The sequence below is a fragment of the Drosophila takahashii genome, chromosome 3L, assembly GCF_030179915.1.
Source record: "Drosophila takahashii strain IR98-3 E-12201 chromosome 3L, DtakHiC1v2, whole genome shotgun sequence".
Lineage (NCBI taxonomy): Eukaryota > Metazoa > Arthropoda > Insecta > Diptera > Drosophilidae > Drosophila > Drosophila takahashii.
The window spans coordinates 8,647,707-8,668,459 of NC_091680.1; the positions used below are offsets into that span (position 1 = coordinate 8,647,707).

The following is a 20,753-nucleotide window of genomic DNA, read 5'->3' on the forward strand; positions in this document are numbered from 1 at the left end:
AGAATTCAAAATATTTTTAATTCGAAATACTTCCGGGTCTTAAATAAAAATAAAATCTAATGTTATTACCAAAAATTTAAAATAATTTTATACGAAATACTTCCGGGTCATTGTTATTTGAAAATTCAAAAAAGTAGATTAATTAAAAACTAAAAAATTAACTAAATTTATAAATTTAAAAAACATTTAAAAATTTTCCTTTTGATTTTTTTATTAATATTTAAATTACGCAAATTAAATTGCAAAAAAAAATCATAAACAAATTCTCTAACACCTCATTCCATCCCTGGTATGCTTATCAGCTGTTTGCCGGTAAAAATATTTTTGTTATTTACCATAACCTTCCATTTAAAATCATTAAATTCAAAAATGCAACGTTTTCTGAAAGTATTCAACCAGCAAACATGCAAAGTAATCGGCATGATACACGTAAATGCCCTGCCAGGTGAGAGAAGCTCCAAGAAAGCGCAAACAACCGAACTGATTTCCTACTAATCCGGAACCACAACATCAGGAACACCACGATACGCCGGCAACTGGAAGGAGACGATTGAGAAGGCCGTATACGAGGCCAATCTCTACAAGAAACATCAACTGGTAGGATATACAATAGTTAAAATAAATTCCAGTTAAAACTCCTGAATTTCCCCTACAGGATGCCGTGCTCATCGAGAATATGCACGATATTCCCTACATACCAGAGCGTCTCATTGGCCCCGAGATAGTGGCCTGCATGACTCGACTGGGACAGGCAGTGCGGGATGTGATCCCCCAGGAAACTCCGTGTGGTGTTCAGGTCCTCGCCTGCGGCAATAAACAAGCCTTGGCCATTGCCAAAGCCAGTCGGCTGCAGTTCATCCGCAGTGAGGGATTCGTTTTTGGTCATGTGGCCGATGAGGGCTACACAGATGCCTGTGCGGGGGATTTGCTGCGATACCGCAAGCTCATCGATGCCGAGGATGTACTGATCTTTACGGATCTTAAGAAGAAACACAGCTCCCATGCGATAACTGGTGATGTCAGTCTCCTAGAAACAGCCCACGCGGCAGAGTTCTTCCTCACCGATGGCATTATCATCACGGGAACAGCAACGGGTCATGCAGCCAGTCCGGAAGATCTGCAGCAGCTATCGGGCCGGGTAAAGGTTCCCTTGATAATTGGTTCCGGCGTTACCAAAGATAACATCGGTAGCTACTTCAAGGATGCCCAAGCAGTCATAATTGGTTCGCACTTTAAGCGAAATGGCAGTTGGCTGGAGGAGATTAGCGAAGAAGCTGTGGGTGACTTTATGCAAAAGATCTGCCATTTGAGACAATCTTAATGATCAGAATTGTTAATAATTTTATTGATGTGTATAAATGTTGTAAGCGAATAATGAATAATGTATACGATTTAGTTTGATGTCATCTAGTTCTAGAATAGATTAGCAAAGAAATCATAAATTCGCTCACGCAATGATGTGGGTTTTTGCTCGGCAAGTCCATCGCTTGCGAATGCAAAGGGTTTCTGGTCCAGAACCGGAGACACTGCATCCAAGGTTTCGTCGAACTTGACCCGCTTCTTCTGCGGCGGTGAGCAGATCTCCTCGTGGCTCCTTAAGTGTACCGGAAACATGTTCTCGCCATTAAACAGATCCTCTCGCTTCACAAATGTCGGTATGGTGTTGTCCACATTGTGGGCTCTAAAATAGGATTTGGAGTCCGAGTAGCGACTGGCGAATCCATAGCTGGGATCGTGGTCGCTGTTGGGCACCGGCACATTGCTGCGCTTGAGAATGCCCCGAACATTGGCCACCTTGTCACCGGTAGCTATCTTCTTGTACAACTTGGAGATGCGATTCTCCTTGCAGGACGACTCCCCAGCTCTTTCCTGCTGATGCCGCAGCTGCACGGCGTTGGCAGGAAGAGGAGGTGGTGGTGGGGCTACGCGTTTGATTGACGAGGATGCGATGGGCTTTCCCATTAAATTAGAATTTGGAGTTCTCAAGGCGCCGCTGGGCACCTTTCGCTTGCGCGGAAAGCAAGCACTTTCCTCGGTCTCCTCTTCGGAATCCGTGCTGCGATTCTTGTTGCGAAAAACAGTCTCATATTCCTGTAATAAATATAAAACATTAACATTAAACTTATCACTTGGATTTCTAAGTACTCACGCATTTGCGCTTGTTGTTGGGACTCAGTACATAATCGGCTCCGAACTTCTTCATGTCCTTCTTGCGTATGGGCGTCCTTTTGCTCGAGTCCTTTCGCAGTGTTTTCCGGCACTGTACATGCAGATCTATGGCATCGCGGATGAAGCCCACCCAAGTGCGCGACAGCTGCACGTCGCCACTGCCAAAAATGATGCCATCACTTTGGCACGTCAGCTTAAAGTTGCCCGGCAGCATTTCGTACACCTTGCATTTCTTCAGGGGAAAAATGCAGCAGCACTCGAGAGAGTTTTCCACCACGGTATTGGGCGCTCGTTCCTTGATCATCTTGCAGTACATGAATATGTCCGACATGAGAACGCAGTACCGCTTGATTTCCGTGCCCTTGTGGGTGATCTTCTGCAGGATGCCCTCCTTGATGACGCGTCGCGATGGCTTCACAATATTGGGGGTTCTATTAACCAGAGAGTTCTGCAAGTGAATCAGATACTGGGTGATTTCCTGCTCCTCCACGCAGGTGTTTATGTGACTGGCGGTGGCCTCGATCTCCTTGACGGATTCTGGAAGGATTAACTTATTAATTGGATAACAGGATAACTTTCTTAGATCATACCCTTCAAAGATCTGTAGTCCGCATCTGCAGGACTTGTGTAGAGCAGCACCTGCTCGAGAAGTAGCTTGTATCTGGGAACCCGCTGGATGGGCACAATCATCAGGGAGTTCAGCTTGCGCTGCACCTCCGGACGACTCTCGGTCTGCTCCAGGAACTTTCTGAACACCGGATTCTTGCTGATCAAGTCCTGGATGACGAACAGAGCACCGCGATAGTCAAAGGCATACACCGAGTACAGCTTGAAGAAGGGGGCCATTTTGAGGAAGGCCTGCGCCACATTCTCCATGTTCGCCTCCAATTCCTTCAGGAACTCCCCATTCAGATTGTGAATCATCTCGATCTGACCGAAGAGCAGGGTGTGATTGGAGCAATCGATGATGGCCTGCTCCTTGAGGGGCCGCACAAAGAAGTTCACCAGCAGCTCCAGCTGCCCCAAATACGCCTTTTCCGACGAGATGATCTCCTGGATGGCCTGCCGCCGGAATCCCAATCGTTTCCCCGACTCCGGATTGGGTGATCCAATGGGACTGCTGCTGTTGCTGTCCAGCATGGAGCAAACTAAGGAAAATAGTAACAATTAGGACCCGAACACCTGGCGACGCCCGTTTATTTTGCTCACCTTTCCTTCGCGACTTGGCGGTTAGGAGGTTCCTCTCCTGCAGCACTTGCCGCAGCTCCCGGCTGAAGCTCAGAGGGGTCTGGGGCGAGGGAATGAACCCATTTCCGTGTCCTTTTTGCCTGGGCGTAAACATTTTCCAGCCAAGTTTAGCTTAAGAAGACCTCAAACGAAAAGGACGCCACACCTGTTCAATTTAAACAAATGCCCGCTTCTGCAGTGTGACCGTAGGGCTATTAGCAGCCACACTGGCTTGTGTGAGACCGCATATGCGAGGGGAGGTCAGAAAGTTCGGAAGGTAATAAAATAACTAGGTTTATGAGCCGAAATTACTGAAGAATTATTTATTACAGTAGAGCATGTGTTTTATAATTTAAAATTACAAAGAATTTAATTAAAGGCAGTGGCAAAGTAGGCAGTAAGAATCTGATTTTCCGGCTTTTACAACATGGTCACACTATTCCAATTATTTATTTTTATACGTGGTTCGTGGCCCGTTTAGCTTTAATTTAAATGTTGTTTTAGCCTTTGCTGCGCCAAAATGCATGCAAAGCTGAGCGAAATGGAGCTGCGCATAGTGGCGCGACTGAACGAGGAGATTGGGAAGGATGCCAGCCAGCTGCATCGGGCCAGTCACCTAGTCGCCCACTACAAGGAGCGCCTCCAAGTCTTGTCCCAAACGGTAAGGTTAAAAACTATACGAAAAATTCATGTTTTTAATACTCCTACACCACCAGCTCGACTACGAGGATGCCCAGAACGTGTCCTGCTACAAATCCGCCTTCCAGTGCCAGCAACAGGTCTGCGAGAGCATCGACTTTGAGCTGGAAAAGTTGGCCCAGTTCGGCGTCAAGCTGAGAAAGAAGCTCAGGGAGTGCCAGCCCGCCCTGGAGAGCGTCGCCGAGGATGTGGCCAATGTGCGGCAGCTGCAGCGCCTGACGCAGTATCTGCGCCTCGTCCAGGACATCCAGGAGATCAGCGCCGCCCTGGGCAATGCCATCAACGGCAAGGATGAGGCCAAGCTGGTCAATATCTATCTAACCCTCTACGAGGGCAACGATTGCGAGCACAGCGTGGTGGGACGTCTGCAGGCCGTCCAGGCGCACTCCTTAATATCCTTTGCCGAACGCACTGCCATCTACTGGCATAAGCTGCTCCTCAAGCGGCTTTCCAGCGAATTCGAGGCTGTGCTGAAGAGCATGCGCTGGGCGCATCTGGAACAGCAGGCCCTCAACTATTCACCCACGCGGGACACTGCCAAGGCCCAGCTGCTGGCCGAATACATGTTCCTCATCAAATCCCCGGCCGAAGAGCATGCGCCGCTGCTTAGCATCACGCCCAGCATTGTGTGCCAGCCCATCAACCAGGTGGTGCAGCTCCTGCTGGCGCCCTACCGCCAGCGATTCACGTTTCACTTTACAGGGGCAAGGCAAACGAATCGATTGGACAAGCCCGAGTGGTTCTACACGCAGATTCTCAACTGGGGCAAGGAGACGCACTTCTTTGTGGGCAAGACATTCCAGCCAGCGGCCATGAAGGCGGGCAAGCTGGACTACAATTTAAGGGTGAGTAAAGAGTATGCTACTATATCATAAAGAAAGCTAATTGCTAATCTATTCTAGCTGGAGTTTATGCGAGGTCTGGTGCAGTTAACCATTGAGAAACTAGCGGTGGACATTGAACAGATTGCCCAAGACGAGATACTCTTTGCCCATCTGCTGGACGAGACGCTGGCCTTTGAGTCCGAGCTTAGAGAGACATTTGGTTATCCGGCCAGTTTTCCCAGCGCCATTTCCGTTATCACTCAGCCCATGTATTTGCTTCGCTGGATTTCTCTAGAAGAACGATGTGAGATGAGGTCACTGTACTTTATTGCTTAGTTTGTTGAATAATTTCCCTACTTAGTTTGTGCGGAGAAAATGGATGATATTCTACAGGCAGAGACGCCGTTCCAGCTAATTGATCCCAACACTTTCGACGACGATCTGAAAATCCCCAGGTGTGCGGATCAGTTTATGCGACTGCTGGACGCCATTAAGGATCGCTACTATGGGCTAATTCAGCCTGGTCATCAACTGCAGTTCCTGCATCTGCAGCTGGAACTGATCGACAGCTTTCGCCGGCGGTTGGTGCAGCTGCACAGCAGTGGAGCGGTTCCGAGCATTCCCGTTCTGAACGCCATCAACTATTTGGTAATGGTGCTGCGTGAATGGGGCGAAAATGTGCATTATTTACACCTGCATGCGGCTCTCGCCGGTCCAAATGCACCGGAAATCAATTCCGTGTTTGAGCATGCTGTTTCTGAGCTGGAACACTGGTCGCGGCAACTCACACGCAATCTGGCGACGAAGGCGACCAACGAGATGAAGGCCAAATCGATGAGCTATCGCCATGACGCGTGGCCCACAATGCCGGAGCAGAACTGCAGGGAACCCTTTATCCTTTCGCCCAGTGGCGGTGAAATGTTCCAGGTGCTCGTCACCTTGCTGCACAATCTGGAGCGTGAGCTGTCCGCCAATCTGTTCAACCAGACGCTGCGCTTGATAGCCCATCAAATCGATGAGTTCATGCACGAGAGCATGGTGATGAACACGAAGTTCTCGCCTGCGGGGGCAGCGCAGTTCAATTACGACATGACGAGAAACTTATTTGCGCTCTTCGGACAGTATACACGTCGACCGGAGCTGCTCTTCAAGAGGTGAGTCATCCCGAAATATGCTTTTATGCACAATAAACCTAAAACCTGACACCTTTCACCAGAATACACGATGCCAGCAAGCTGTTGACGGCAGCTAGAGGCACAGCTTTGTTGCTGCTGGAAACGCTGCGCAGTAATCAATCGGTGGAGGAGAAAACAAAACCTCTGCGGGAACTGCATGTGCTCTGCCTGGATAGCAAACAGTGCATTGAGGTGCTGGAACGGCGGACGGACATCAAGATGTTTTAAACTTAGATAATTATTTTGTTTTAATCATAAATCTTCGCTTTTATTGGGCCTTAGGAATTTTGCAAATATGTACAACGTTTAGACGCCGGCTTTTCGCGAAATAAAATCATTTACAATTGAACTGAAAGTTGAAAAGAAAATATATTCGTTTGCTTATTTCTCATTGGATGAATTTAATTATATTCTGTAATTTACATACTTTTTATTTGCAAGTGAAACATTGTTTTCAAGACGGATGTTAAGATGTTTTAAACAACAAAAGAACGGTAACTTAGATAATTATTTTGTTTTTACTATAAATCTTCGCTTTTATTGGGCCTTAGGAATTTTTGCAAATATGTACAACGTTTATACGCCGGCTTTTTGCGAAATAAGATCATTTACAATTGAACTGAAAGTTGAAAAGAAAATATATTCGTTTGTTTATTTCTCATTGGATAAATTGAAATATATTCTGTAATTTACATACTTTTTATTTGCAAGTGAGGCATTTTATAAACATAGTTTTCAAGACGGAGATTTAACTACTTTGTATTACACCAGGACATAGTAAAAATGCTAGTAACGATCGATACAAATCGAATGAGATAAATATTTACAATTATATACCAAATCTTCGCCCTGGGCGCACAAGTCTTTAAATGAGTTGCGGTTTAATATTAGACAATTAATTGGTTTTTGGGTTTCGATTTAATTTTAGTTTAATTTGTAAAACGTTGACACAAAAACATGCGGTAACTGTAATAATAAATTGCTCTAAAAATACATAGCGTAAATAGCATATAGCCGGCCTGATCGGGCTCGAATCCGCATCAATAATGATTCAGGGCCGATCAGGGCGTATTGTATATCTCCCCGCCGTCGGATGACAAACAATTGCAGTTAGTAAATACCAATTTGCGACTCGAGACGCACATCACACATCATCATCACATCGTAGCCCGCAGGGAATAACTTTATGTCTACACTAAATAACCGATAATAATCCGATCTGCGGGTTCCGTTCGCCTCTCCTCTTCTATTCAAAATTCTGATAATTCTCAGCGCTGACGAACTGCGCCCGTTGCTGGGGCGTCATGTTGAGATTACCGCGGTGCTTGCTGTTGTAGGCCCAGATGACGCCGGTGGCGATCAGGGCGATGGTCAGCCAGCCCATGAAGAACAGCTGCAGCCACATGTGCTCGCCGCCGCTGTGATCCACGATTATTCCGGCCAAAATGGTGATTACGGCCAGGCCAAGATTCTGAATGGACTGGCAGAAGCCGTAGGCGGTGCCCAACTGGTATTCCGGAATGATGAGCGCCACCAGGGGCCACAAACTGGCGGCCAGCATGGAATACGAGAGTCCCATGATGGTCATGCCCACATACGGTGTCAATTGGGTGAACGTGAGCAGGGCATGGGCTCCAATCGTCGTCAGCGTGGCCGTAAACACCCAGGTCACATTCCTGCCCAGCTTGTCGATGATGAAACCAAAAATGGGTGACGAGGCGGCCGCAATTAGATACACCAGCGAGTCCACAGTGTTTGCCTGGGCCGGCGTATAACCAAATCGGTCGACAAAGAAGTTCTGACCCAGCGCAATAAATGGAAAAATGGCCACATAGTAGGCCACGCAAATGATGGAGACCATCCAGAAGGGTGGCTTGAACGAGAAGACATCCGTGAGCTTGGGTATCTGACCAGCCGGATTGGTGTTGCGCTGCAATATCCGCTCCGCTCGCTTGTCCATCCAGCCGAGGATGAGGGCGCAGATCATGGACATCACACAGGTGAGCGTGGCCAGCAGCAGGACGACGCCCAGAGCGGTGTGTCCCTGGTAGAACTTGCTGACAAAGTCGTAGATGGGCTGCATCACCCAAAAGTTGACGGTGCTCCCGAAACGGGCCACCGAAAGCTGCAGGCCGAAGACCATATTGAGTTCCTTGCCCTTGAACCACAGCACAGCATAGCTATTCTGGGCCACGGCCAGCGATTCAGCGCCAATGCCAAAGATGAACCTGCCCAGGATCATCATCCAGAAGGCGTCCAGTATGCCGCCGCAGGCGAAGATTAGCTGGCCCACCAGCAGGATCAGCATGTAGATGATGGTTCCCAAGCGAATCCCAAAGAGACGATCGATCAGGAAGCCGCCCACGAAGCACAGGACGACATTGGGCCACGAGTAGATGGAGTAAATGAGCGTAAACTGGGTGGAGCTCAGGTGGAGATCCCTTTTGAAGACATTCTGCAGGGCGCCGGGATTGTCGTAGCAGAAGTAGGAACCAAATCCAAGGAGGCACATGAACACCAGCGCCATGAAACGGTGACTGGTGCTGGAGGGCATGCAGCAGCCACCGGAGGGCAGGCTTAGTTCGTTATCCCGGCGATTTCCGCGTCCTCCGGTAGCCACCACATCCTCCTCCGCCGGATGAGAGACCTCCTCATTGTCCACGATGCGTTCCTCGTCCTCGCGCGCCATCTCAACTCACGGCTGGCTCAATCCGTACTGACCAGCGATTGGAACTGGGAACCGATGGGCGTATCGAAAAATGTACGATGATTAATCCGCCTCTTCTGATTTCCTGCTGTTTTTGTTTTTTTTCTGCCGTTTCTGCAAAATAATTGTATCAATTTCTGCCAACGGGCGAGTTGAACTCTTCTGCTTTGTCCTCCTTCGCTTATCTCGCTGCTTTTGTTTTTGTTTACTGTACTCGCACTAGTGGCCTTTGTCTAACTCAGATAGTTGTAGTTGTTGTTGTCTGCTTGGATTACGCCTTATGTTGTTGTCGACTATCAGTTTTCACACTCCACTTGCAGCCGAAGTTCGTTCTGTTATGCAAATCAGTAGTGACGTGTGCACCCACACTTTGTTGATGCTCGGAATCTCGGAATCGAATGAAACTAAATTGTTTTCTCTGCCGTTAATTACCGTTAATTACGCATATACATTGGCGGGGGCTGCCAACTCGCTTCGGGGGCAGGGTTGTCGACTCGGCTGCAGGTGCATTGAAACAGCTGGACGGTAATAAGGGTGTTCCTTTTGAAAATGTTTTTATACAATTTTTATTTCAACTTCATTTTATTTTAATTGTAATTAAAATTTAAAAAGCTGTATGAACTTTCGGCAACTAGTCAACCTAAATTCAAACATAAACGAATTCCATGAAAGAGGGAATACCCTTAACAATGATTTGAATCACCAATTTAATAGACCTTTATTAACTATATTTAAGAAATTTTATTTATAAACTTAATCGAAACTTGAATTGCTGAATTTAACATAATTTTTCCCGTAGTTTTCATCATATTTAAACTTGTTTTGATTTTATTCGGCAAACCTGGCAACCCTAGACCAGCAACGCCAAGTTGAAGCATGTTTTCTTGATTTTTACCGGGTAAAATGTATTTAATTATATAACCCAGAGGCATTTGCAATGGATCCTGTTGACACCACCAAGCGGAAGCCCAGACGCACCCACGGCACACCATCCTTTACGTACCGCAATCGATTTGCCTACGCCCTGTTGGCCGGTGGATCACTTTTATTCGGAATTTGGAGGTGAGTGATCTATGGAGTTATTTCTGATAAATAGGGTTTTAACCTGTATCCCCTTCTAGTTTAACGCCCATTCAGCGTATTGCCAACGAAAAGTTGTCCCAGGCGGTGGCTCAAACGGAACAGGAGCGCGACAGGAAGGGACTCTTCGACTTTGGCGCCCCGAGGACTGCGAAATTCATCGAGGAGGCGCTCAAGGAGAGCGAGGAGCAGAGGAATCTATAATGGATCGCAAGACGCGGCGGGCGAACTTTAAAAACCTGCAGCCTCGGTAACTTTAATTCTTGTTCAGCTTGTTCATCAATAAAATGTTTGTAGTTCTCTAACCAAACACTTTGTTTTCCTCTCATCCGAAGATCGACGCGGAGCACCAAGACATCTGCTGATTTATTATCACTATCCAGTTTTTTTGCCCCACCCGAGGATGCATCTCCATCTGCCATTCCCGCAGAGCCTGATCCCCCGGCACCCAAAATCAAACCCATACGCGCCAGCAATGTGTTCGAAAAACCCGGACCCAAGCCCAAAAAGGCACCCAAACTCAAGGGGAGCAGTGGATCATCATCAACTGGTGGTTCCCGTCGAGGACGCGGGAAGAGCAAACAACAGCCCAGCATCAGTAACTTCCTGAGAAACGAGCAGATCTTCGCCGAGGTAACCGCCCAGCACTGCATGGCCGACAACTTCAGTCCGGATGACATTGAAATGGCGCTGGCGCTATCGAAGTCGGAGGCTGAGAAGCAGGGACGCCTGCGCCTGAACGACGAGGAGGATGCAGTGGTGGACCTCATGGATGATGAGGTGGAGAAAACGGAGAAAATACGGCTCAAACTGCAGAAGTATGGCTTTCGCACAGCCGCCAAGGAGGGTTAGTTGAAATTATTTGCCTTATTAAGAGAGAAATTCCGCTTATACCTTTCATAATCATTAATTTTCAGATTACAAATCCCTTGCGATGCTGCCTGTAATGGCTGGAAAAGGAGGCCGACGTGGCAAGTGGGCCAATAAGTTCACTGCCCTGACTTTGCGCAATCCCGAAGTGCAACAGAAGAAGCTGGAGGAGAAGGTGTCAGCATTACTGGCTCAACAAAAGCGCACGAAGGAACCTGAGGGTTTAATAACGCCCTACACAGTAATCAGTTCTTTCCTTCAGCCACTAAGAGTTAAAAAAGAATCTCAAATCCTTCGAGAACCGAGCGAAGGTGCCATTGATTTAAGCGTATACTACGTAACTGACTTGGTTGAAGTTAGTCAAACGCCTGCACACCATCTTCTCAAGAATTTTGCTGCCATACAGGGAAGAGATTTATCTCCAGAGCGTGAAACGCCGAAATCCCGCCAGTTGAGGCAGCAACTTGAACTGGTCTATGCGGAGTTGGAAAAGCATTTTGGAGAGGAACAAAGATTGGAACAACAAGTGGCCGAGGAACTAGATGAGTTGGAAAAGATGGTGGCCGAGAACATGATCGAAGATGACTCCAAAGTGGGCGATAATGTGGAGATCGAAATGTCGTCGAATAGTAGCAGTCCCTCTAAAGAACCGCCAGATAAGCGACCAAGGATGGGAGTGGTTGATAAAGAAAACCTCGAACCCACAACCTCAAAAGCCAGCTTAAGCATTCCCACCCAAACTACGCGCTGCACCTCCCCCGATCTCTTTGCAGATTCTGATGATGAACCGGATATAGCAACGCCTTCTATATCCTACGAACCCAAAGAAGTTAAGGAACTTTCCATGAGGGTCTACAAGAACAACAGTATAAGTGAAAAATCTTCTCCGGTTAAAGAATTTGAAATTAAATCCAGCATTGAGGAAGCTAGTCAAATAACCACCTATGAAGTGTTCTCTAGTTCCAGTGATGAAGGTGAGAATTTAGATTTAAGGAGAGAGATAATGTATTCTAAACTGAATTTTAATTTTGCTTTAGTAAAGACTGTTTTCAACGTTACACAGGCGACGATTTCTTTTGAAGGTAAGTGATTTGTAGAGTTTTAATAAACAAAATTATAACTACATTTTATTTTCCAGACAAACCCAATGATGACTTTATTGATCTAACCCAAGAGTTAGAAATGGCAGAGTTTAATGAACCAACCCCAAAAATAGAATCATCTGAAACAGGCACTAGTTTCAGTTCCCAGGAGGAAAGATGTCCCATTTCCAAAGAGTTGTTCTTAAAGTATGCAAAGGTGGATACAATTCCGCTATGGAAAGTAGATGAAGATAAGGATAACTTTTGCTTTACCGCCGAAAAAGACACAACGAGTTCCGAGCAGTCATCATTTCGTTTGGATATTCTTACCACTCCAAATGACACTCAGCGCAGTTCGAGCTTTAGTGAATTGAACTTCTCGAAGAACTCAATGCAAAGGAGCATTAGTTTGTCAACAGATCACAGCTTTAAGAGCCTGTTAAATTGGAAAATGAACCTATCACCTGAGAAGAGGGTATCGCCTGTGGCCTCACCCTTTAGACAATCGGATGCCAGTGTGGATTTGACTCAAAACAGCGAGGACGAAAACGACGATGTGGTTCTGCTGTCCGATGAGGAAATCAATTACTCCATCTGGAAGGCCAATAAGACGGTTAAGGTTGAGGACGACAGCTCAAACAGCTGCTTCGCTTCTCCGGTAACCAAAAAACGTGCTGTTCCACATTTCCAAACTGAAGACGATCTGGATGCCTTTTTAATGGGTTTCTCAACGGACGGAAAGGGGTCACAAAGTTCACATTCCCCCAACAAGAGTGCTCTTAGCAAGGAGCGTGCTGAGTTTGGCATTCTAGATGCTGCTCCATCCCAGCCGTTTAGTTTGTCTGATCTCCAGAGCCCCGTCAAAAGAGACTCCCCATCAAATAGCCAAATCAACTGGGCAGAAGCTTCGTTTTTAGATGCACCCGTAAAGCCGTTGCCTCGCAGGAGTAGCCACAAATTCAATGAACTGCTGAAGAAAGTAAGCAAGCCTGAAAACAATTCTGATGACGACTTTGATGAATTCGATCAGATGGTTTTTCAAAACATAAAGGACGCCGCTATTGCTGCTGAGGAAAATGTCATGCCCAGTGGTCTGGATCTTTTGTTAAAGGGGGAGATTAAAACCACGGCAACTCCAGAGCCAAAGAAGCAATCTTTGGATGTACCAGACCAGGTGGAGGTAGATGGAAATATTTACACCGTACGAGTTTGTAATACCCCCAAGCCAGATTTCACTACTCTTTCGGAATCAGAGATTCTACAGCGGCTTTACAACTACGGCATAAAACCACTGAAACGCAAACAGGCCGTGAAAATGCTAGAATTTATCTACAATCAAACGCATCCTATAATGCAGGCTTTGCCAACCAGAACAGAGCCCATTGTCCGTTCCAAATCAACTCCCGTAATGATGGAGAAACCCCGCTCAAAACTAAAGAAATCAACAACAGAAGCCTCCCTGACGCCAACTGAGCCGAAAAAGGATTTCAAATTTAAAGATGCCTCTGGCGAGGAGCTACTGCGTTTCTCCCAATCACTTCCGCCGAGTCTTTGCGATGATTTCGAGACCTTTGTCACGCAAACGAACGTTTCCAAGAAGACGGCACAGCCGCTGGTGCCACTCCACATCGCCTGGCACAACCTTCTCTGCGCCAATCCGCAACTGCACGAGAGTGTTCTCATGTACGAGCCCATTGATCTGCAGGAAGTCTATTTATACTTGAAGCAGATGGGTCATCGGTACGATCCCAAGGACTTGAAGACCTTCTTTGACCGGCGTTGCATTATCTTTCGCTATGAATTGGTCGCTCCCGGAAAACAAGCGGATCGCCATGTGCGGAAGCACCCTAAAAAGGCCTCTAAAAAGAAGTAGATCCTAACTTTAACTTACTGCATCTATAGTTATTCGATTCCTTTGTACTTATACCTTACTCCGAATGCTTTGTATTAATTTCTATTACTATCGTAGAATGTTCTATTGAATAAGACATTGTTATTTAGCATATTGCGATTAAAAATTATTATCTGTGAAATTTATAAACTAGAAATATATTCCGCTCAATTGTTTGACTAATTTTCTTAACAGAAACTTTGCTTATGATTAAGTGAAATGGTAATTAATTTTTTAATCAAACAGATTTACTTTTATTTGCCGTAACTTGAAGCTTTATTTGATGTCATTTCAGAATACAATATTAGAAAACTAAATGGACGAATACAAATGTATAGAGTTTGCATTAACTGTTGTAGTTGCAAGACACTGATATGTTTTATAAAAATATTGGACAACATTAAATGCAGCATCTGTAGACTACCCAAAAAGGGTATAAACCATTACATTTAAATACAGTTCGATCTTACGGCACTAAAAGACACTTGGACGGTATAATTTTCTCACGAGTCTCTACATTGAAGGCACATTGTCTGATTGTGATTAATGGAATGGAAACGGCTCGAACAGAACTAGTTGCTAATGAAGCTATTTGTACTGCATGCAAAATAATTATGGTTGTTGGGTGCAGAAGGGTTAGTGGGGTCTTACAGCAGCTAGGATTAGTTTTAGGGAGATATATAAGAAGCAATTCGTAACATTGCCGGCTGGTGTAAGAAGTATGTAAATTATAAAGAGGAGTGTCCATAAATCTTAAATTATTTTTGCGGATGTTTGTTGAAAAAATTTCAAAGAAAAATTTGTTGTGCCCCAGAACTCGGACTATAGAAACAAGCCTACTATTCTGTTGATCCTAAAATATTTACTGAAATGTGAAGCGGTTTCTGGGGCACTTTTGGTTGGAGGAAGTTTCTGGGACACCCCGGAAGGAGATTAAGCATAGCTAATCTCATGCTCGTACGTCTTCCCCCGCAGGTCGTCGTCGTCCGGCAACGCATGGTGGCGCAGACCGCACAAACGGGGTCCATAGCGCAGCATGACAATGATCACGCCTACGATGAACAGGGCGATGGCGGCCACGGCGGGATAAAGGAAGTATAGAGCCATTACAACTTAGATGTCGCTCTCGCGCTTCTGCAGCTCCACGTATTCCTCGCGTTGTCGTTGCTGGTGCAGAGTACGACCCTCGGGACGCGGTGGTCGTTGGTGTTGCTGCTGCTGGTGGTGATGATGAGCCGAGTGCACGGGCTCCAAGTCGTCAACGCCAATCACAACGTCGTCGGGGAACACTTGCTGATGAGTAGTGGGCTGGAAGGACCAAAAAGTTTGATTCAGAATGTTTTTTGATTTATCATGTTTATAAAATCATATTTTTAAGGTCGGGAAGATGTAAAAAATGTGCCTTTAATAATACTATATCATTTAAATATTAAAAAAAAAAATTATATATTTTTTTCTTCTAACCATTTTTGGTTTTTTTTTAGAAAAGGAAAGTTATTTTTTTAATAGCTATAACAGGAGAGCAAAACTAACATCTCGACTTTGAAATATTTAATTGGTTTTTATGATAAATTCTCCGGTTTTCAGAATTCGAATTTGCAGACTTGTTAATATTTAACAGGTTTTTAAAGGTTTTTCTTAACGAAAATTATTTAGAAATTTATTTAATTTCTATAACGCTTTCAAAATATTAAGTCCGACAAAATTAGTCGAGAGTAAAAATATGAACAGGCGTGATAATTTACAAAACAATATGCTATATCTTAAAAACTTATTTGAGTTCAAGAGAGAAAATAATTAGTTTGATTTAAGAATTTTTGATATATCGGACAAGAAATTTTCAGGGAGCATTTTTTAAGACCCAATTAGACCTAACAAAGAAGATCTCTATATTCACTCACATGGAAACGCTGGAAGTAGGAGGCGTCTTTCAGTTCAGTGAAATCCAGTGGCGGCTGGTTGTGGGGCGTGGCGGACCAAATGGAAACCAACCAGCGGTTGCCCGTGTGCCTGTCCTGCCAGTACTTGCGGTGCTTGGAGCAGCAGCCTAGGATGATGTTCAGTATGATGATTGTGCCCAGGACAACCGTGCAGATGGCGATGGTCACATAAAACGGCGAGAAGTTGCCGTAGATGTGGCCGGTGAAGTAGGGATTCTTTTCGTACGCCTTGCGTTCCTCTTCGATTGTGGACATAGTCTTTTAGGGGTGTGGTACTTGAAAACGCGGTCAATAGCCTGCTGCACAAGGCTCACTTGTCTGAAAGGAGGGAACAAAAGGTAACCATGGTTCAACCACCACGCTGCTTGCCACACTTGCACCCCGAAACCAATTGCCACCGATTCGGATTCCTATTTGTCACATTGGGCGTGGCGTCACCAAAGCAAACTTGGCCAGCAGCCTCGGATTTACCCAGTTAAAAACATAAACTGCACTCACCATTTGCGCAAGATTGGAGTTGACTGAGTTTGGCACAAGTCCCATTCAAGTGTATTAACTTTTTAGAGTCCCAAAAGGTATTAATTTCAGCCACTTTGCAGCTACGAAAACAACGCCCAAAGCCTGGCTCAGTTAGCTAGTGGTGGCACTTGTTGGCTAGGCCGCAGGGTTGCAAGCGATCGATAACAATTTATCGATCGCGAATGAGCATGCAAGAAATAACTTGTTGCATACATTTGGGCACTTAATTAAAAATAAAATATAAATCAAAAACCTTTTTTTAAAATGTTTGTATTAAAACTAATTCTGTAAGAAATATAAATTCTTTATAAACTTAAATAAGCGAGAAAAAACTTTATTTCAAGTTTCTTTTGAATGACTTTACCAGAACCTATTTAGCCAGCCCCACCCTTAAAAAAGTCTAATATGAAACAATAATTGTATATTTTCCAAATTAACGCTATCCAAAGGTGTGAAATCCAAATTTATTGCATAAAAAACGGGCATATTCAGACCCACCAATGAAAACAAAATAAATGCCGCGTCCTTCTCGCCGCTTGTAACATAATCGCATTTACTTATCAACTATTCCAGGTTCCGAAGCAATCCTAACTCAAAAATAATTCAGCTATTCAATAGCCGTTTTCCCCCATCACTGGTCGTAGGTCAGAAAGTTATCCAACCCGGTAAAATACCGCGCCAGAGCCCGGCCATCGTCGGTGGGCGTGCTGAAGGCGATCCACTCCTTGGCGATCTCCTGGCCAAGCACCGTGTGGCACTGGACGACTCTGAGCAGCTTCTTGGCAATTCCGCTGCGCCGCTGCAGTGGCGAAACCCATATGCGTGACACACCGCAACTGGAAAAGCAAAAGGTTAGATGGTGATTTAATAAAAGCAAGAGAAAACACTATAGTCGGGTTGATGTCCCGACTATCTAATAGTTAAAGGGAGTGCGAGGGAGATGGATATATACAATTTTTTGATTGCGCATAACTTTTTAATAAATGGTCCGAAAATTGCATTTATACTTCTCTGAAGTCTTTAAAGGTGTGGGCGTTAAACACATTTTAAAATCGTTAGTGGGCGATTGTGGGCTTTAGAGGGGGCGTGGCGCTCGGCTGAAATAAACTTGCGCTGCGTAGGAAGCCCAAGAATATGTGTGGGAAATCTCAACCTTCTATCTTTTGTAGTTTCCGAGATCTGAACGTTTATACAGACGGACAGACGGATGGACAAGAATATATATACTTATATAGGGTCGGAAACGCTTCCTTCTTCCTGTTACATACTTTTGCACGAATACCATATACCCTTTTACTCTACGAGCAACGAGTATAAAAATAAGCTTCCTCACCTCGCCGGGTAGCTCTCCTCACTGAAGTAATCCGTGCCGTCCACCTGGATGAACCGATGGGCCTGCGACAGGGGCTGCACCAGGCAGAAACCCACAATCTGTTGCTTCCGCACCGCCATGAAGGCCACAAAGATCTTTGGCACAATGTACGAGGAATAGCCCAGCTCCTTGTCCACCACTCCGATGAGGTCCCTCAGCCTCTCCAGTCGCGCAGCCGGTGACCGTTCGTTTATCCGTATAATCCGACCATCGCTGGCCCATTCCGGATAAACGGCAACAATGTCCTCGTCGATCCAGCCCTTGAATCGCAGCACATGGATTGAGTTGTGGTACTCGCGATGCAGCTGCTCCTCCTCCGGTTCGTGAACGGTGTACACCAGTCCGCACTGCTGACACTGCCGGGCGCCAAAAGCCTTCTGACCTGCGTCGATCTGGTATTGATTGGATCCCCCGGCCGCCGATAGCAATCTCATCGAGGTATCCGGCCGACGACGCATGGATTTCTGGACAACGGGCTGCAAGCGCTGCGTGAAAATGGGAAATAGCCGTGGCTGGACTTCCTCCGTTGTAGGAGGATCCTGATCCATCACTGGTTCCAGCGGTTCTTCCATTTGAGCCAGCTGCGCTGCCTCTTCGCTGTTCACCACCAAATACAATTCGTCGACAATCCGATTGGCCTCCTCCTTGTGGTTGTCCGGATTCGCGATGAAAATCTCAAAGTTCTCCTCAGTGCAAATGTTGTTGCTGATGAGGAACTCGAGTAGGATTTGCTGCTGCTCCACGACTTCGGGATCATCGGTTTGATAAGGCAAACGCTGACGAAACTCGGCGAATGGATCGATAATTGCATCGGTAGTTTCTGGTGCATACTCAATTATATCCGCTGGGAACTCCGTTTCCATGGGTATGTCCTCCGCTTTCATGGCCGTAATCTGCGACAGCGGCGGCTTTGATTCCACAATCTCATCCACCACCGTGTCGTCCAAGTTCTTTAAAATCGCATCTACGGTAGCCTGCTCTGCGGAAAAGATCGTGGAGGACTTAACACGCACTTGTCGCGGTTTCCGGCGTGGAGTTTGGACCAAAGCGATCTTTCCTTGGCTGACGCTGGCTCGGATGTTGTCCGTGATCCGCACCTCCATGCAAGTGCTGCTTCGCCGTCCCGATTTGAAGAACTTGCGCTTGCTGAGATCCGTCGGCTCAACGGGTGGCGATTTTTGGATCGGCTCGTGTCGAATTATCGGTATGATGGGCTCTAGCTCTATAAAGGGATCCTCGATCAGCGCCTTGTCCTCGTCGTCACTGAGGTCGGAGAAGTCGGCCGAGATCTCTTGCCACTTGGTCTCTGGATTAACATTATTATTATTATTAGCATCATCGGCTTCTATTACACTCAATGGTTTGGCCATTTTGATGGGATCCCTGGCACTGCGCAAGATCTGATGGACTTCCTCGACCTTGGCCCGTTCCTCTCGCTTGGTGGTGATCAGGTTCTTCAGCCTTTCGTTGTTTAGGGAGTTGAGAATGTTGTCCAAATCGGTGGCCGGCAGTCGAGTGGGCAGACTGTGGGGCTTGCGTATTTTGTGGCGAACTCCCTTATTGATACCCAAAACGGGACGGGAAACTGGCGAGATTTTAGTGGGTCGTCGAATAAGGTTCTTGGGTGTGTTGCGCGAGCTTTTGGATTTTGCGGTAGTTGCTCCACCACCATGAGAATAGAAGGCCACGGTGGGTATGCTGCTCTTTAGCGTCATCTTGCGCATCTTGCTTTGTGGGGATCCAGAATCGGACTCCGTTGAAGAAGCTGTTAGGCTGGATAAGGTTTCTAAATGTCCTCGCTTGAGGGTCTTGCGACTGGCAGCTTCTTCATTTAAAGCGGGAGCTTCAGGTGGTAATGTTAGGCTATTTTCTGGGCTTTTAACCATCTCTGAGCTACTTTTTCCAGCTTTCTCCATTGAGGTTGTTTCTTCATTATTCAAAGGGGATACTTTTACTGGGGATTTTGTTCTTCTGGTGCTTGGGGTTTCAATAACATCCATTTCAATAGGACTTCTTGGATTCCTACTTCGAGTCTCTGGTTTTGGTTTAGTGGTAGGTACTTTGGGAGATGGCTTGGAACTGCTGCTGTCTGTTTCCTTTGACGAGGAGTTCCTCTGCCTACTCTTCCTAAAGGTTTTACCTATTGGTGGTTGCTCATCCTCAGAATCCGACACTCTAATGGGAGATTTCCTTCGTTTAGAGCTGCTTTCCGGGCTCGCCTTCTTCGATTTGATGGTATGGACTTGGGCGGTGGTCTTTAAGTGCCTTCCTTTTGGTGATCCCCCATCGGATTTGGAGAACTGCCGCTTCATCATCATGGCCGCCACCTTGCTCAGACGCTTTTGGAAAGTTTCCGGTGAAGAGAGGTCTTCCTGATTCCTCTGGGCATTCCCGGTTCGAGGACTGCGTCTGCAGCTCCTCCTGATCTCCTGCGATGGCGATCCCACCGAGGAGGAGGAGGAGGTGGGCGAGGACATCGATGAATCAGCGCGCTTGGCTCGCATCTTGGGTGTGCGGGGAGTGCTGTTGCGACTGTTGTTGCTGCTGCTGTTGCTATTCAGACGCATGGTGGTGGTGAACAACTGAGGCAGTTGCTCCGCCGTGGCAGCCACGACGACTCCGCCACGGGTGGCTCTCTTGTTCTCCTTGTTGGTTTCCGGACTGCTGTTGGAAGTGACCCTCGGTTGGCCACTCTTCCCCTTGGGGAAGAGACTCCTGCCCTGCTTGTTGGCCGCCACGCGAGGCTTGAGCGGCGAGATACCCAGACTGTCTACGTCCTCATCCTCATTCTCGTCGTGGTCGCGATCGTTGATCTTGCGCAGCCTGGCGCCCGGACTGCCGAACAGTTGCCGCTTGCGCTCCGAGAGGCGTGGAGTGGCCACGCGAGCGGATCGCGTGGAGCACCCACTACCTGTCGGCGTCTCCATGATCCCTCGCAAATTCCCTTATTTCGCATTAACTTTGTCCAAATTGAGACTCTTCGCGCTTTTTTGTAGCTGCCTAGTGTGACCAACACTCTGCTGAGAAACAGTTGTGCGGAGATCGTTAAAGGGTCACCCTAATTTTGTAAGTGCTAACGAATAATTTAAGAAATGTAAAATTATTTATTATTATTATTTAAATTTATTAAGGCAAGTCTTCTATTTAGTTTGTTAAATGTAAAGTAAGCCTAAAACCTAGAAATCGTATGGGAAATTA

General features: G+C 46.3%; 9 protein-coding genes across 10 annotated transcripts; 4 read left to right on the top strand and 5 right to left on the bottom strand.

The window, feature by feature from the left end:
• Positions 1–307: 307 nt before the first annotated feature.
• On the top strand, positions 308–1,455 carry LOC108065856 (uncharacterized protein F13E9.13, mitochondrial). Its single transcript, XM_017154087.3, has 3 exons — positions 308–445; positions 515–597; positions 656–1,455. The coding sequence occupies exons 1-3, from the start codon at positions 370–372 to the stop codon at positions 1,319–1,321; spliced, it is 825 nt and encodes a 274-aa protein (XP_017009576.2). The 5' UTR covers positions 308–369; the 3' UTR covers positions 1,322–1,455.
• RhoGEF4 (Rho guanine nucleotide exchange factor 4) lies at positions 1,325–3,599 on the bottom strand. The gene is made up of 4 exons (XM_017154086.3): positions 3,379–3,599; positions 2,760–3,317; positions 2,150–2,706; positions 1,325–2,091 (listed from the first exon to the last, which is right to left on the bottom strand). Exons 1-4 carry the CDS (start codon positions 3,509–3,511, stop codon positions 1,414–1,416), a joined length of 1,926 nt encoding a protein of 641 aa, XP_017009575.2. The 5' UTR covers positions 3,512–3,599; the 3' UTR covers positions 1,325–1,413.
• A 232-nt stretch (positions 3,600–3,831) lies between these two features.
• Rint1 (RAD50 interactor 1) lies at positions 3,832–6,443 on the top strand. Its single transcript, XM_044394420.2, has 5 exons — positions 3,832–4,057; positions 4,113–4,940; positions 4,998–5,223; positions 5,281–6,073; positions 6,136–6,443. The coding sequence occupies exons 1-5, from the start codon at positions 3,917–3,919 to the stop codon at positions 6,320–6,322; spliced, it is 2,175 nt and encodes a 724-aa protein (XP_044250355.1). The 5' UTR covers positions 3,832–3,916; the 3' UTR covers positions 6,323–6,443.
• A 550-nt stretch (positions 6,444–6,993) lies between these two features.
• mrva (minerva) lies at positions 6,994–9,270 on the bottom strand. The gene has a single exon (XM_017154046.3). It carries the CDS (start codon positions 8,781–8,783, stop codon positions 7,341–7,343), a length of 1,443 nt encoding a protein of 480 aa, XP_017009535.2. The 5' UTR covers positions 8,784–9,270; the 3' UTR covers positions 6,994–7,340.
• A 365-nt stretch (positions 9,271–9,635) lies between these two features.
• On the top strand, positions 9,636–10,191 carry LOC108065834 (uncharacterized). The gene is made up of 2 exons (XM_017154055.3): positions 9,636–9,863; positions 9,923–10,191. The coding sequence occupies exons 1-2, from the start codon at positions 9,739–9,741 to the stop codon at positions 10,083–10,085; spliced, it is 288 nt and encodes a 95-aa protein (XP_017009544.1). The 5' UTR covers positions 9,636–9,738; the 3' UTR covers positions 10,086–10,191.
• mus312 (mutagen-sensitive 312) lies at positions 9,996–13,895 on the top strand. Of its 2 annotated transcripts, none has more exons than XM_017154052.3 (5): positions 9,996–10,131; positions 10,217–10,728; positions 10,799–11,725; positions 11,789–11,833; positions 11,890–13,895. In XM_017154052.3, the coding sequence occupies exons 1-5, from the start codon at positions 10,085–10,087 to the stop codon at positions 13,704–13,706; spliced, it is 3,348 nt and encodes a 1,115-aa protein (XP_017009541.2). In that variant the 5' UTR covers positions 9,996–10,084; the 3' UTR covers positions 13,707–13,895. The 2 variants fall into 2 exon arrangements, with proteins under 2 accessions (XP_017009541.2, XP_070071416.1); XM_070215315.1 differs by having other exon boundaries at positions 11,794–11,833; positions 11,890–12,026.
• A 76-nt stretch (positions 13,896–13,971) lies between these two features.
• wrm2 (wurmchen 2) lies at positions 13,972–14,831 on the bottom strand. The gene has a single exon (XM_017154056.3). The coding sequence runs from the start codon at positions 14,829–14,831 to the stop codon at positions 14,658–14,660; it is 174 nt and encodes a 57-aa protein (XP_017009545.1). The 3' UTR covers positions 13,972–14,657.
• Positions 14,832–14,837: 6 nt separating this feature from the next.
• On the bottom strand, positions 14,838–16,322 carry wrm1 (wurmchen 1). Its single transcript, XM_017154054.3, has 3 exons — positions 16,163–16,322; positions 15,626–15,982; positions 14,838–15,032 (listed from the first exon to the last, which is right to left on the bottom strand). Exons 2-3 carry the CDS (start codon positions 15,917–15,919, stop codon positions 14,838–14,840), a joined length of 489 nt encoding a protein of 162 aa, XP_017009543.1. The 5' UTR covers positions 15,920–15,982; positions 16,163–16,322.
• A 307-nt stretch (positions 16,323–16,629) lies between these two features.
• eco (Establishment of cohesion) lies at positions 16,630–20,585 on the bottom strand. The gene is made up of 2 exons (XM_017153988.3): positions 17,517–20,585; positions 16,630–17,019 (listed from the first exon to the last, which is right to left on the bottom strand). The coding sequence occupies exons 1-2, from the start codon at positions 20,480–20,482 to the stop codon at positions 16,815–16,817; spliced, it is 3,171 nt and encodes a 1,056-aa protein (XP_017009477.2). The 5' UTR covers positions 20,483–20,585; the 3' UTR covers positions 16,630–16,814.
• Between the last annotated feature and the right edge of the window lie 168 nt (positions 20,586–20,753).